The sequence below is a fragment of the Pseudochaenichthys georgianus genome, chromosome 21 (assembly GCF_902827115.2).
Source record: "Pseudochaenichthys georgianus chromosome 21, fPseGeo1.2, whole genome shotgun sequence".
Lineage (NCBI taxonomy): Eukaryota > Metazoa > Chordata > Actinopteri > Perciformes > Channichthyidae > Pseudochaenichthys > Pseudochaenichthys georgianus.
In genome coordinates, this window is record NC_047523.1 from 37,291,501 (window position 1) to 37,308,031 (window position 16,531).

Consider the following 16,531-nt stretch of genomic DNA (forward strand, 5'->3'; position numbering starts at 1 on the left):
CATGTGATCTGATCACGCCGGCGTGACGGTCGACTCCAAAGGGTTAATATTAAATACATATAAGTATTTTTACAACTTGTATTTAGAAATACTCTGTTGTAATTATTGATGCATACATGTGTTCATCCATTCAATGTGGCATCTGCTATAATGGGGTTAATGTATGATATTACTTAATAATACAATACATTATAATATATGATATGATAATTACATTTTAGTTTTATTCATTTCTTATTTCATAGTTTCTCATTATTATTATTATTATTATTTTGTATCGCTCATCTTATTTTTGATTTTATTAATCTGTGTGAAACTGTGCTGTCCTGTTTTTCACTCTCACCCTGTTGCTGTTTGAACTACTGAATTTCCCCACGGGATTAATAAAGGTCCATCTTATCTTATCTTAATGTATAAGTTGATTTACTTCAATCTACTGTACAATATTACAGGAAATATACTGCATAAAGCAAACTATATACTTTATTTGATCTAAAATATTGATGTTTCTACAACACCCATTGTGTATTTTGTGAATGAAGCGCCATCTCATGGTTAAATCCTGTAATTGAACAAATGGGGAAATTGGGCAACGCCCTCTAGCAATTTGGCAACACCCCCAGCCACTGGCATCCGCTGGGCTTTTGACTGGGACACACCCATTTGAGTCTGATCTGGAGTGCTACATCTGTATAAGCCACATTGGGCTTATCTTTCTGTGAAGTTGCTTGGTAGTAAGTAATAATGGTTGTTGCGGTTGTGAGCTTGTAGACCCGACATGTATAGGTTTAAAGTGCTCATGTTCTTTTGCGCTTGTTTTCATAGACCTGGTTGCTTATTCCTTCCGCAAAAACTGGCAACACGAGTGGCTGCAGCGTTAACACGGCATGAGAGGAGGAGAGACAGACAGAACACTACCATTTGCATGCGATCATGGTACTTTAATGTTAAATGTATAGAGTATATTTGCTTTACATCGTTTAAGTATGATTGACATTGCAAGTTGGTATTATTCAGAGGCAAAATAATAAAAAAATGTAAAAAATCCCCCCCAAAAAAAATCAGCTTGACGTCATAGGATCGCCGTAATTTAGAAATGAGATCGCATAGGTGTCTGAATCGAGATCACGATCTTTTTTCGATTAATCGTGCAGCCCTAATAGAGGGCGGAGTTGTCGGGTTCAGGAGTTCCTCAAAGTGTTCCTTCCAATGCCCTAACACTCCATTAGTTGAGGTCAACAACGTCCCATCCTTACTGTACACAGCTTGGATGGTTCCCTGCTGTCAGATAGTTTACCAGAACAACTTTGGTGCCGCCCGAAAGTCCTTTTCCATGTCTTCTCCGAACTTCTTCCACACCCGCTGCTTTGCCTCGGCCACGGCTGAGGCAAAAAAAAAAGCATAATCTGATTGGTTATTCCTCTAGCTACTATTTTTCACTTCATTCAAGAAGAACTCACTAAATGCTCACAACCATAATAATGTTAACTTATCTCTATATAAAACTACAACATTGGTGTACGCCTCTATAAAAGCTTATAAAAGGTTATCCCAACATAACTTTATAAGGCAACACAATAGGTTTATTAAAATGTAAAACATTATATATATTAATCCAAATATTACCGGATGTATCCTTTTAATTAGATTGTTAAAATCACATTGTCCTTAGCCAGATAATTAATTTACATTGCCTCTATTATCAGATTTTTAAGAATTGATGTTGAATTATATTTGAAGAACATATTTCTAATCATTTTGAAAATCAAGTGAAATATCCAGTACACTGTGAAAGATAATGATGGAAGTAATATTACGGTTGGAAGCTTTTCTTTATATGTTGGACAACAATACTGTATGTGTACAGTACATGAATTTCCACCAGAGGTATAGTGCTAAATAACTGTTCAGCACCCTGACTGCTCGTGCTTCTATGGCATGTGGCTGACTCAGTGGTTTGCACAATAGCAGCCCTACATCATTTTTCACATTGAGCAAGTATAAAAGTTATGGTTACCAGCTACACAGCAGCCACAGCTCAGTCCAGAGGACCAACCAAATACAAATCATGACCATGGGCAAGGTAGGTACTGGTAGTGATTCAGTCAACAAAAAAAACACTTCAATCCAAAATGTATAAAGCTTGTTATTAATTCTCATTGGACAGTAATTAAAATCCTTCTCAGAGCTCATTGAAAATAATAAAAATGAATCATTGTTGTTTTTTTAGATAATTTTCTACGAGGACAGGAACTTCCAGGGTAGTCAATATGAGACCAGCAGCGACTGCCCTGAGCTGACCTCCTACCTGACCAGGTGTCACTCCTGCAGGGTGGAGAGCGGCAGCTTCATGGTCTACGACTGCCCCAACTACATGGGAAACCAGTACTTCATGAAGAGGGGCGAGTACTCCGACTACATGAGCATGATGGGAATGTCCGACTGCATCAGGTCTTGCCGTACCATCCCCATGGTACAGTAGGATATTCATCCTCTTCAAAGATATTCCCTTCAGATTTATTTGAATGTTTTTCTGATCTTCTGTGTCTACTTTTCTCAAACATTTCCTCAACAGCACAGAGGATCCTACAAGATGAGGATCTACGAGAGAGAGAACTTCGGTGGTCAGATGAATGAGATGAATGAGGACTGCAACAACATCCAGGAGCGTTACCGCATGTCCGACTGCCAGTCCTGCAACGTGATGGACGGAAACTGGCTGATGTACGAGCAGCCAAACTTCAGAGGCAAGATGATGTACATGAGGCCCGGAGAGTACAAGAGCTTCAGGGAGATGGGCATGAATGGCCAGAGGTTCATGAGCATGAGGCGTATCATGGATTCCTGCAACTAAATGTTTGCAAAAATCTGCTAAATAAAATCGTTCCATTCTTCTATTTTGACTTTGATGTTCACTGGTTGTCTGGGGAAGTACAGGAGGCAATATCAATGGAGATGAGATGTGCATCAGGGTTGTAAATGATCATAAGGCCCATTTCTATGAGTGGTAAACTTTCATGCATATAATAACTGCAATAAAAACAATAAAAATTAGAAATGGTAAAATTGGTTTCAAGAGTCTTGTTCTAATTGTTGCTCAATCAGTTCTACTAGGTTAATAGTTTGAACCATTTTGTATCATTGTATTTGTGATTCGATAACAATGATAAAGTCTCTGTGAAAGCAGTTTCACCTTCTTTATAATATCTTCTGTAGAATGATCATCCAAAAATATGCTTTAGACAAGCATTCTAGGGAAAGCAGTAAACAGCGCTTTTGAAGGGTGCATATCTAAATAGCTTGAGTACTATTTTAACAATCATCCATCAGGCACATGGACTGGTTTAGGGGTCAGGGGGGTATTTGGAGTCTAATATGATATTTTTATCAATACAAGACTGATGTGCATCTGTTTTCTTAAAACTTGTACTTCAAACAAGCCAACAGATATTGGTCCTCGTCAATAAAGTACCTCTGCAACGCCGTCCATGTGCCTTAAGTTATGGAGGGATTTCATGATACAGGTTTTCAGACACAGCCAGCAAATCAATACTGTGGATTCATGCGGTACTTGTACTTAGAATCAATGAGGATGGATAATTGATTTGATTGCTGCACACCCTTGCACAGTGAGAGGCTAACGACAATAACACTTTCCCTGCACAAAGAAACTAGAAGTAAACTATAAGTAGTTAGCTGCTGATGGAGCAATAGTTTGTGTTTATGTGCACAGCCATCACTTATATCAATGACTTCTCAAAAGCTGATTCAAATATTCAGAAAGGACGACAAAAAGTTATAAAAGAGAAATTGCTCATATATAGTGAAACAAGTTTCAAGATAAAAACTGAAAAGCTGTTTCTTTTGACAGATAATCCAAGCTAGTAACTTTGCAGATGGACAAATATTAAGTAATGCAACAAATCAATTGAGTTAACACCATAAAAAAACGTCCTCAAAGAACTAGAGGAAATGGAGAACCACTGCTTCCTCATATTGCCTGTGTCTTGGCCAAATAGCCACAATTGAACACAATGCAAAGACTAAAGCCTCTTTGCTACAGCCAACCAGCACATACCTTCTGCGCCTGGGAAATACCTTTAAGTTATAGTGGCAGTAGTCTTTGGATTTTAAATTCAAAAAAGGAAACTGGGAAACTATAGAAATACAGGCTGTGTTGTCAACTTCCTTCCTAATGGCTATGTTGTTGTCAAAATATCCAAGTATTGTACCTGAATGATCATATTAGATGAAGATGTAAATCAAAAGAGCGTGAGTGTTTTTCTTGACTTTAGTGCCTTGCTTGTTTTCCTCATGTCCGTTTCTGTTCTTTTGCACTGATTCACATAAGCCAAACAGCCAATAAGAAAGATTTCTCTCACTGACTGAATCCTCTGAAAATTCAAAATTGTAAGGGGGGCGCGAGAGACCAGGAGGAAAAAAAAAAAAAAAAATCATATTTTGAAAGATTATTGATTCGAAAATAATATGGTACAGTACTATTACGTATGGGTCTCTGTGTTTCATTAAAGCTCGGCTCTGTGTGTGTGTGGAACGAGCCATTTTGTGTGCGCGAGAGAGAGAGCGCACCGGTACCGGAGATCGTTGATGTTAGCTTCTGGTGCTAGCGAGCTACGCTAACGGATATAAGGAGTTTTTTCAACAACAAAGTGGAGGAGAGTCCTCTCCTGTCAGACTGAGAGACTCAGTGAGCTAAAGGACTCTCTCAGTGTTATCTCAGTGGGTCTCAAACGTTTTGGTCACCATTGATGTAAACAATTATTTCCGAGGCACACGTTTATATGATTATTATAGTTATAAAAAAATAAGATAATGATTTGCAAAATATCTATAAAGAAATAGTAAATCTGTTTACAGTTCAGTTTCAAATGGATGTTGAGAGATGTATCCATAGATCTCTTCATTTTGCTCTCAAAGTGCACCAGATCGATGCTTTTAACTTAAATATTTAGAAAGCTTCCCGGGGGAGCTTGCCCCCGGACCCCCCTATGTGAGGTCCACACACCACCTATAAAAATAGCACTTGACCCCTGCTTACACCTATATGCCGTGAGCTGATTATCGAGCCTCCATTGTAACAGTCGCGGGAACACTGTGTATCTGCGTGGGGATTGTTGCAGTAGAACATTCCACTGTAGCGCCCGGTACATTAATGGGAAACCCTAAATGTTTGAGCACCCTCTATGAAACGTCAAGCTACCCCACAGCACCCCCAAAATAAATCTCTGGCGCCGCCACTGAGCCTGCCTATTTGTGTTGGGGGGGCCCGACTTTTGTGAGCCGATGCACACATAAAGTCTCAACCACACAATGCTACAACTTTCACTTACATTCACTTCACATAAATCCAGTTAAGCAAAAGCAAGATTTCCAGGATTTCAATGTTAAACAGGTCACTGTAATATAAAGGGTATATTGGAAATGCATGCAGAACAATGAGTATATTGAGAGAGTCTAGAAGCACACTTTGGAGTCTGCCTTCACTTCAAAAGGTAAAGCGGCCAAAATCATAAAAATATAAGAAAGAAATATAACGCAAAGTGCTGCTGAGGCACCTGTCAGCGAATCTTACGCATGAGTAAAAATCAAGGTCCGAGCAAAAGTCGTTTCAGTGCAATTTATTATACACATCAAGCATTTTTTCTTCCTTCTTACCCGATGGTAAAAAACCATAAGCCTACCGGGTGCGCCACTCACTACCACCTGTTTCCCATATTTATAATGAGCAGGTATCCCGTCCCCCGGTGCCCAAAGGCTGCCTTTACAAACAGAGGCATAGTACAACTTATTTGATAAACTTAAATAAGAATTAAAGGAAGATTTACTATAAACAAAAAAGAACAATAAAATAAATGGATAACTATTAAATAATATAAGCTCCTAGATATGGCTTCATCAAAAGGGTTATAATGGGTGCCACAGAAATCCATTCGTTTGCTTTGGGATTAGTACAGATAAATATCTGAATCAAATTATTGGAAAAATATGGTATCTCAAATCGATGTCTTGGTTTCTTTATTCAATATGTGATAACTCCTTGATGCCCGTAATGACAATCCAGCCATTCTCTTTCACAAAATCAATGGCAGTGTGTTTTGTCATTTATAAATTGATATTACCATACATATTTCAGATGACAATGCAATTATGAAATATCCCACAATTAATGTTTGTTTAGCTTTGGACAAAATGTAAGTTAGCTAGCGCCTATTGATTCAGGGGATTTATACAAATGAATAAATAAGAATAAATATCAAATATAATTTAACTACAATTACTTGACAATTACTCAAACAGTAGTGATATTGTCTAAATGTATATAGAATACTCGTATAGACAAACTACTGAAACATTCTTGAAAAACATACCTCGATTTGTGTTAAAAGAAAATTCTGTTTGACCGTTTGAGGTTATGACCGTGAACATTGGCGGTGAGCAATTCAAAACTATATGCCTCTATAGGAGGTTGCTGGGTCAGGGATTTGAACAATGGAGGGGCACCCAGTCTTTGTCTCTGGCCAGGTATAAATGTGACTTGTTCAGACAGGCAGAGTATCAGTTCAGAAACATTTCTCTCAGAGATCAGAAAAACCTCCTGAATCAACATGGGCAAGGTTGAAAAAAAGAAGCAAATGATTAAATTAAATAAATGTCAATTTGCCTACAAATATTTAATTTTGACTTTTGAATTTCTTTCAGATCACCTTCTACGAGGAGAAGAACTTCCAGGGTCGTTCCTATGAGTGCATGAGCGACTGCTCTGACATGTCCTCCTACCTGAGCAGGAGCCAGTCCTGCAGGGTGGAGAGCGGCTGCTTCATGGTGTACGACCGCAACAGCTACATGGGAAACCAGTTCTTCATGAAGAGGGGCGAGTACTCCGACTTCATGAACATGATGGGAATGAGCAATGGTATCAGGTCTTGCCGTATGATCCCCATGGTAGGTCATCTTTGACCAAATTCAACACTGTCAGATTCTATCAATCCACTGTCTGATGTTTATTTTTTCTTCCGGCAAACACAGCACAGAGGCCAGTTCAGGATGAAGATCTATGAGAAGGAGAACTTCGGTGGTCAGAGTCACGAGATGATGGAGGACTGCGATAACATCATGGAGCGTTACCGCATGAACGAGTGCCAGTCCTGCAACGTGATGGACGGTCACTGGCTGATGTACGAGCAGCCCCAGTTCAGAGGCAAGATGATGTACATGAGGCCCGGAGAGTACAAGAACTTCATGGACATGGGCATGAGCGGCATGAAGTTCATGAGCATGAGGCGCATTATGGATATGTGCTAATTGACATTTTGACAACAATAAATAATGTAACTTTCTAAATTGTGGTGTCACGGTATTTATTTAAGAAAGTAAACCCTCTCGAGAAATGCAGATTATCACTGATCGGAAAATATTTCATATATTAAAATTAAAATGTTCATTTTCTTCTTCCTTTCTGCAAATATTTGGTCCTTTCTACATGTGAATACAAGGCAGTTCATATCAAACCTCAAAAGTACAGCGAGACATCTTCTGGTTACACATGTAAAGAGCCAAAAGATAGACATAATTTCCAAAATACGTAAAGCTTATTTATTACATTTTAAATAAATTGTACAAATAGGTTCACAATAAAGAAACTATGTACCTCTCAATGTCTTGAAAAAGACCCAAGGAAGTATGCTTGGCTTTGAACCAATTTTTCATAGTAGCTAAGCCGTGGAACTACATCCATCACTTGAATACATTGTTCCTTAAAAAGCACATATGTACTACATGTAAAAGACTACTCCAGCGTGATTTGCATAGGCATAATGAACTACCATTCTCAGGTTGGGTGCGTGGTCTATGAGCCCATCAATTCGAAATATCCAGGTTATATCACACTCAACAGACAAGTAGAACAACTGAAAGTAAAATTGGATTACATTAAACATTTGAGGTTCTCTGGGTAATAGTGATGCTAGCTTCAGATTGTTGCATAATTATTCCATGTTTAAAGTGCAGACTGAAGTGAACTGGATTTCCCAAGCTCAGTAATACAGCCGTTACCAGCAATGTACAGTAATGCAATCATTTAACTGTGTTCAATAAGGGAACATATTAAAAGATAGTAACGCATAAATGTAAGGGCAGAGCAAGCAGTAAGGGCCTTATAAATAAATATAACCCAGTCTTTGTTATGCATTAAAGAGAGGGGAGGCAGCCATTCATACAGCTTATAAGGATGAATGTAATAATTATCACCATAGAGGAGAGGAGTGATTAACAGCCAACTTCTTTAGAGTTGCAGTTAAAGAATGCATGTATGAAATGTCACCTTAATTCAAGACAGAAATCTTTAATTGTAAAATAGTGTTTCTCGACATCATGTGACACATAAAATAGAGGTTAAGTATAATGAATTAGTCATGCAAAACAATGATTTGTGTAAAAATAAGCAACAGTAACTAACTCCAATCTTGCCAACCAATTGGGGCTACTTTTCATAGATATTGCATTTTACTCACTTATCTTTAGGGTCACCCTGGGATTCAAACACCCTCCAACTAAAAAAAGATGGGTGATTCTCGATTGTCCCAGTTCAACTAAGAAGACAAATGAAGGCAATGTTGGAGTTACTGAAATACGAAGGTGTAGTTTAGGGTGATTTGGAATTAAGGTCAAATGGTACCGATAAACAATCTTTACTTTTTTACACTAATCGAGCCTTAGAGTAGATTTAGCATTGACTTTTTAACTCATCCCTAACTAATACTTATTAATGCATTGCATAATCGTATTTCACAATGACAGAAAGGGATGCAAGAAGACAGATAAAGGAATAGAAAGGGGATAGAACAAACATGGTTTCTTTTAGAAAACTAGAGAAGTTATTGTCAAGCAATTGGCCAAATTCAATGCAATAAATGGCCTTACCACTGAAAAGGCACTGAGTTGTGGATTAAGCACATCACCATTTCTTATTTACAAGAGTTATGGCTGAAGTAGGATAACCCTGCTTGGAAATCATTGCAAAAGAGAGGGGTAAAATATATATGCTGACAGCACTTCTCAATGAAGCTGTTGAATATGGGTCTAATATCAGACAATGAATGGATCAACTTTGTTGAGGTGTTTTTTGGACTGGTGAATGAAATTCCAAGCTCTCTTGCCGAAGACCCTCGTCCACAGGAGTTATTCAAAACAAAAAAATCATGTCTGTGCTTTTGCAACACACATGTGAAAGCTAGTGGACAGGGCCTTCTTCAAAAACATTTCGCACCTATGAAACCAATGGAAGGTATGGGTCTACACCAGAGGGATTGTTCCAATGAAGCTTCAGAGACATCTCTTTCAGTCTTCAAGTTACTGAGAAGAAGCACCTGAGACCCCTCAGAGCCCTTACGCAAGGCTGATGTTTGAATCAATAGTGTTGCCATTTGCTTAATATCATCCTCTCTATATTTTGTCAAATACCTACAAGAGAATGACTTTTATAAGTATTTTGACCCAACCAATCAAATGAATAAATAATCCCTAATAGTGTCTTTCTCCCTTTATGTAGTTTAGGCATCAAATTATCTAATTCCATGTAGAGTTTTTGCACTAAATTAATTGAACAAATTAGAACTGCAATATGTATTTTTGTCTTGAGCATTTGTCTAAATGTATACAAATGTCTTCAAAATCCAGCAAAACATATAGTTTTGTTATCTTTGGAATATCAAATATCTCCACCAGAAACTAATGTAGTAGTGCCAAAAACTACACGCATGTGAAAAGCAATATCTGTTTAGTGATACACTTTCAGACGGGCAAGCCTGTCTATTGTGGTCCCATAAAAAATAAATCTCATGTTAATAACTGTCCACTTACCAATGGAGGCCACACATTGTGTTTTTGAAATGTGTAAGATAGACTATTGTTTGTTTTTGTTTTGTTACAATAAAGCTCATTGTATTGAATTGCCAATGGAAAAAATCCATTCTAAAGTCTTCTAGGGGGTCCAGTCACATGGAAATGTGACAAATGCCCCTGAGCACTCTATAGGCCTCTATACCATGTTGCTTGGTCAGGGATTTAGACAATGGGGGCAACAAATTCTGTGGGTTTGGTTAGGTATAAAAGTATCAGTTAAAACAGGACCGACATCAGTGTTACAGCAACATAGTTCTCTGAACTACAAAGACTACAACCATGACCATGGGAAAGGTAAGCATATTCTCTTCACCAATATTTTCGATTATCAATCATTTAAATACTGTTTCAAGACTTAATTCCTAACACATATCTGTGTAACCTTTTTCAGATCATTTTCTACGAGGAGAGGAACTTCCAGGGTCGTTCCCATGAGTGCCAGAGCGACTGCTCTGACATGTCCTCCTACCTGAGCAGGTGTCACTCCTGCAGGGTGGAGAGCGGCAGCTTCATGGTCTACGATCGTTCCAACTACATGGGAAACCAGTACTTCATGAAGAGGGGCGAGTACTCCGACTACATGAGCATGATGGGAATGAGGGACTGCATCAAGTCTTGCCGTAGTATCCCCATGGTAGGTATATAGAAGCATATATTATAAAATGATTCTACTATGAGGGAGAATCCTCAAAAATCTTGAAACTTAAACGAACCGTTTCATTCTCTTAAAACAGCACAGAGGCCAGTTCAGGATGAAGATCTATGAGAAGGAGAACTTCGGCGGTCAGAGTCACGAGATGATGGACGACTGCGAAAACATCCAGGAGCGTTACCGCATGTCCGACTGCCAGTCCTGCAACGTGATGGACGGTCACTGGCTGATGTACGAGCAGCCCCAGTTCAGAGGCAAGATGATGTACATGAGGCCCGGAGAGTACAAGAGCTTCAGGGACATGGGCATGAGCGGCATGAAGTTCATGAGCATGAGGCGCATTACTGACATGTAAAAGAGTAGTGTACAAGTTGTTTAAATATGCCAAAATAATAAAACTTTTTTGACAAAATGTTTCTACTGATGGAGTCATTTATAATAAATCAAATACATAGTTTGGCAGCCATTGCTGTATCACATGACTAAGGCATCTTAGTGATTTTTAGCGTACACCATCAACTGCTTGTTTTAATCTTTAATATTAAATACAAATCTGATATCTGAAACCCTACACAAAAGACTAAAGTGCTTAGTACTTTGATTAGTAAAGCTCTGTCAACTGTAAATATCAGAGTACAAGTTTAACAATAGTAAGAAATTCAATTTTAATTTACAAAAATAAAATGCTCGTTTGTGGTTTGCAGACCCGATACTATTTATTGTGATTACACTATATACACATTTATTTTAAGTAAGATTACATTATTTGATGATGATGATGATGATGATGATGATGATGATGATGATGATGATGATGATGATGATGATGATGATGATGATGATGATGAAGAATGTGTTTTAAAGGGATTTGCATGTTTGAATTACTTTAGGGTATATTTGCACCATAACAAGTGTTTAACTTGAAAAATTATCCCAACCCTCCATAACGACAGAACGTGTATCACTATAACCAGAGACTTAAAACATTTTGTCAGTATGGTTTTAACCTAAGTGATATTAAGGCCCCCAATATAAAACACTAGCTTTTTATATTTTCATTAAATATACAGATTATTACTGTTTTAGGGAAGATTCAGGAGGAACATTTATGTTGGAATATATAAAATATACAATATGTATGAAATGTGCAATGGACATTGATGTTTCAATAGAAATGAACCCTTTTAATTTATGAAATCTTAAATCACCTTAAGGGAAATCTTTACAAAATGATGTTGTAATTTTGCTTTTAAAAAACATTCTCTAGTCTATGCGTTATTTTAAAGCGGTATTAACAGCATCATTCATTTTGCTCACATTTAACATAAACACTTGTCTTTTCTGCATCTGGGTTTTTCAGTAATAGCTTCTGTTAATGTTATTTTGTATTTTCATTACATTTTTAAAGTCATGTGTTCAGTATGGATTATCAAACTGCTCAAAATCCACATGCTTTTGATGTCTATTGGTGCATATGTTTTCTTAAGTCGGACCCTAGTAGAATAGCGTGGTGTCTGTCTTACTGTGCCACAATTTATAGCTAACAGTCCATTTTGATTTGATTTCTAGTTTAATTCCACAGATATATCAACGCATAAAAAATACAATTAACATATAAACAAACTCAACTCTCAATAATGTGGCATTTTGAGAAACATCCATATCATATATGTATATGTTTTTACTTCAAAAATGTGATATTTCAAAATGTCAAACAATTGCTTTATTATTTGTTAGCTTAATGTACAAACAAATTCAACTGGAAAACTTTTCTAATCAGTTGTTGTACAATTCTCTTGTTAGATTTTGTTTATTCAAATGTTGTGTTTAGCGAAAACAGGTACAAGGCCATAAACACAGTGAAATGATCATATGACATATATTTATATATATACAGTATATATATATATATATATATACACACACTGTATGTATAACATGTATGTATTTGCATTTTTTGTATTCTAAATGTTTTTCATTTCATTCTGTGTATTCTATGACTCAGAGTTAAATAAAATGTTTGACTTTGTCACATGAATCTTTGTCATATAATTTCTTCATTTATCAAACTGAAAAAGCCCAAAGGTTGTAGTGTTTTATTTTCATGCTTAATGTTTAATTGAAGATCATATTAATGCTGTGTTTTGTGAGGGTAACCCAGATTCATATATTTTTTTAAAGAAATTAACTACAAGCATTTACAATATTAAAATCAATCAAAAACTTCTGAAAATGGCTGATATACAGGGCCAAGTGAAGAATATTCTCAATATAACAAAATAAATTAAATGTATGTACCATCCAGTGCATACATACCGTTTTTAACATACATATGGGCAAACCTATCCACTAGGATTGTTGGGAATTATTTCTGTATTGAGAGAAAAGATCTTTCTAAATGAGGTACCCTGTACCTGAATTTTTTTTACATAACCCTGTATACTGTATGGTATTATGTTGGCTTCAATAGTAAATTGCTGAATAAGGGGGTTCTCTGAGAGGGAGGGGTCACTGATTCTTTACATTGGGCAGGTATAAAATGAAAGGGTTAAACCAGGTAGGATATCAGATCAGGAGCAACAGCACATCTACAGCCAACATGAGCAACACCAGCATGAACATGAGGGGCAAGGTACTTTCAGAAAATCTTTTTAAAATACAGAAATGACTTTTTTCAATATCTGATCACAATAATCACCTTGATGAATATTTTCCTAACCATTACAATTCCCTTCTTTCAGATCACCTTCTACGAGGAGAAGAACTTCCAGGGTCGTTCTTATGAGTGCATGAATGACTGCCCTGACATGACCTCCTACCTGAGCAGGTGTCTCTCCTGCAGGGTGGAGAGCGGCTGCTTCATGGTCTACGATCGTTCCAACTACATGGGAAACCAGTACTTCATGAGGAGGGGCGAGTACTCTGACTACATGAGCATGATGGGAATGAGGGAGAACATCAAGTCTTGCCGTATGATCCCCATGGTGGGTATTAAGAAGCATATGTCATACTGTGATACTTCTACATGTGACAACCCTCACAAAACCTGCCATTAAGATATTAAACTGTTTTAATCCTCTCCAACAACAGCACAGAGGCCAGTTCAGGATGAAGATCTACGAGAAGGAGAACTTCGGTGGTCAGAGTAACGAGCTGATGGACGACTGCGACAACATCCAGGAGCGTTACCGCATGTCCGACTGCCAGTCCTGCAACGTGATGGACGGTCACTGGCTGATGTACGAGCAGGCCCACTTCAGAGGCAAGATGATGTACATGAGGCCCGGAGAGTACAAGAACTTCAGGGAGATGGGCATGAGCGGCCAGAGGTTCATGAGCATGAGGCGCATCACCGATTCCTGCAACTAAATGTTAACTAAATGTTCACTGAATGTATTGAATGCTATTGAATAAATCAGTTCTGCAAAATGTAAGTTTTCTCAAGCTTGTTGTCCAACTTTTACAATTACATATTTTTAAATATTACACCAAAAAATATGAGTCATGAAAAAACATATATTTTATAAACTAAACACATTTTCATCATTAAGAGTTTGAAATCTGATGACAAAATGTGTTGTTAAACAAACATGCAGAGGCTTACAATTTATCTTGATAGAAGGATTAGTATTCTGGGTATATTAAATAAAAATCATAAATATTGGAAACTAAAAATTTAAATAAAAAAGCTAAATTACACTACTACATGTTCAAAGCAAGGTTAAATGCATATTTAGTTTTACATAATCCACTGTGTACAAATGAGCACAAAATACTTTAAAAATATCTAGCGTAAGGTGCAAATGCAGTCAGCCTGACTAACAGCTAACACTGAACATTTCCATTGAAGGTAGCAAATGTAAGCTAATATTTTAGTTTTTGCCAGTAACTATGATTTCATACCCAAGTTATTACCTAAATGATTAATTGATCCAAATAGTTTGTTAAATTATGGATAAATAGAAGACTAATTAAGCAGCTATTGTTCAGTATGTTGAATCTCGACTGAGGCTCATGAGGGTATCAAAGTTTGGAGGCAGTTGTCATACTCAACTGATTGAATGAACCTCTCATTAAGAATCATTGCAATTGAGGGCCAAAACATAAACCTATACAATTGTTTATGTATTAAGGATACTCTTGTTTTTATGTTAAAAGGTAAATTGTCGATATCATTTAAAATAAATGTCTGAAATTAACAGATTTGCTTATTTAACTTGGGAATTATATAGGGTGTGGGGGGAGCATGCCCACAATTACAGATCGACATTTACTGAAGTCAAAGTTTGGTGACATGTTATTGTTCTGACTGCCTATAATCCCAAAACATCAAGAGTTGGAAAGAAGGCCCCTTTGGACCGAAAGCCAAAACAATATGTCCGACAGCCCATTATCTCAAATACAAATGTTCATTGTTTTGAAGGCCCATTATTTGCAACATAGACACTCTCTCAGCAACAAACAGAAGCACATGGGTAATTATTGTAGGTCAATCTTTATAACTGTTTCCCATTAGTCTATGAATAAAAATGATGGCTTGTATATTAGTTCTGTTTTGTTTTAAGTTTTCTTATCTATAACAACTTATTCTTACTTTCAGACTACACAACATTTGTATCTGGTAAAATTGTCACTGTGTCAGATTATGCAATTGTAGGGTGATCCAATTCTTGCTGTGACTCTTCTGAGAGACCTAATAGACTACAAGTTGGCCCCGAACTAATCACAGCTTAGTGTGTTTCACTACCTACGTGATGTCATTAGGAATAATGGACTAGAGACCAACTTTTGAGAACAATAATGTAAATATGAATGAATCCGTTTGTACAAAGAAGTGTGTATCATGTTGGCAACACCCACATCATTATTTTGCCTCTGTGTTCTTTCTCCTATTGGTCAACATAAAGTAACACATGGAACATCATACTTGGGGGGAAAAGGCAAAGAAAATACTAGTATTGTTCTCAGATTGTTGTGAAGCGTCAGATGTTGCTTCAGCTGTTGTCCACTAAAAAGTACCAGGTCCCTGAAAAATGAACAAAATCTCTCCATTCTGTGGGCTTCAATGGTAAGTTGCTGAGTAGGGTGTTCTCTGAGGGGGAGGAGTCACTAATTATTTACGTTGAACAGGTATAAAAGACAAGGGTTGACCAGGGAGGATATCAGTTCACCAGCAACAGCACATCTACAGCCAACATGAGCAACACCGGCATGAACATGAGGGGCAAGGTACTTTTAGAAGTCTTTTTGTAATAATCAGAAATTACTGTTTGCAATATCACAGTTTATACTTTGATAATTTATTCTAACCATTAAAATTCCCTTCTTTCAGATCACCTTCTACGAGGAGAAGAACTTCCAGGGTCGTTCTTATGAGTGCATGAATGACTGCTCTGACATGACCTCCAACCTGAGCAGGTGCCAGTCCTGCAGGGTGGAGAGCGGCTGCTTCATGGTCTACGATCGTTCCAACTACATGGGAAACCAGTGCTTCATGAAGAGGGGCGAGTACTCCGACTACATGAGCATGATGGGAATGAGGGACTGCATCAAGTCTTGCCGTATGATCCCCATGGTGGGTATAGAGTAGCAAGTTCCATTATACGATTATACTATGGGTGACCACCCCACAACTCTTTACATTAAATCATTAATTTATAATTCTTCACCCCAAAGCAGCACAGAGGCCAGTACAGGATGAAGATCTATGAGAAGGAGAACTTCGGTGGTCAGAGTCACGAGATGATGGAGGACTGTGACAACATCATGGAGCGTTACCGCATGAACGAGTGCCAGTCCTGCAACGTGATGGATGGTCACTGGCTGATGTACGAGCAGCCCCAGTTCAGAGGCAAGATGATGTACATGAGGCCCGGAGAGTACAAGAACTTCATGGACATGGGCATGAGCGGCCAGAGGTTCATGAGCATGAGGCGCATCACCGATTCCTGCAACTAA

At 37.6% G+C, this 16,531-nt stretch overlaps 4 protein-coding genes across 4 annotated transcripts; all 4 read left to right on the forward strand.

Annotated features, from left to right (window-relative positions):
• Window positions 1-2,068: 2,068 nt before the first annotated feature.
• Window positions 2,069-7,323, forward strand: LOC117466205 (uncharacterized). Its single transcript, XM_034109338.2, has 6 exons — window positions 2,069-2,083; window positions 2,231-2,473; window positions 2,576-2,846; window positions 6,622-6,635; window positions 6,721-6,963; window positions 7,048-7,323. The coding sequence occupies exons 1-6, from the start codon at window positions 2,069-2,071 to the stop codon at window positions 7,321-7,323; spliced, it is 1,062 nt and encodes a 353-aa protein (XP_033965229.2).
• A 2,877-nt stretch (window positions 7,324-10,200) lies between these two features.
• On the forward strand, window positions 10,201-10,928 carry LOC117466957 (gamma-crystallin M3-like). Its single transcript, XM_034110484.2, has 3 exons — window positions 10,201-10,215; window positions 10,313-10,555; window positions 10,656-10,928. Exons 1-3 carry the CDS (start codon window positions 10,201-10,203, stop codon window positions 10,926-10,928), a joined length of 531 nt encoding a protein of 176 aa, XP_033966375.1.
• A 2,235-nt stretch (window positions 10,929-13,163) lies between these two features.
• On the forward strand, window positions 13,164-13,942 carry LOC117466836 (gamma-crystallin M3-like). The gene is made up of 3 exons (XM_034110312.1): window positions 13,164-13,205; window positions 13,315-13,557; window positions 13,664-13,942. Exons 1-3 carry the CDS (start codon window positions 13,173-13,175, stop codon window positions 13,940-13,942), a joined length of 555 nt encoding a protein of 184 aa, XP_033966203.1. The 5' UTR covers window positions 13,164-13,172.
• A 1,818-nt stretch (window positions 13,943-15,760) lies between these two features.
• LOC117466815 (gamma-crystallin M2-like) lies at window positions 15,761-16,531 on the forward strand. The gene is made up of 3 exons (XM_034110284.2): window positions 15,761-15,802; window positions 15,906-16,148; window positions 16,253-16,531. Exons 1-3 carry the CDS (start codon window positions 15,770-15,772, stop codon window positions 16,529-16,531), a joined length of 555 nt encoding a protein of 184 aa, XP_033966175.1. The 5' UTR covers window positions 15,761-15,769.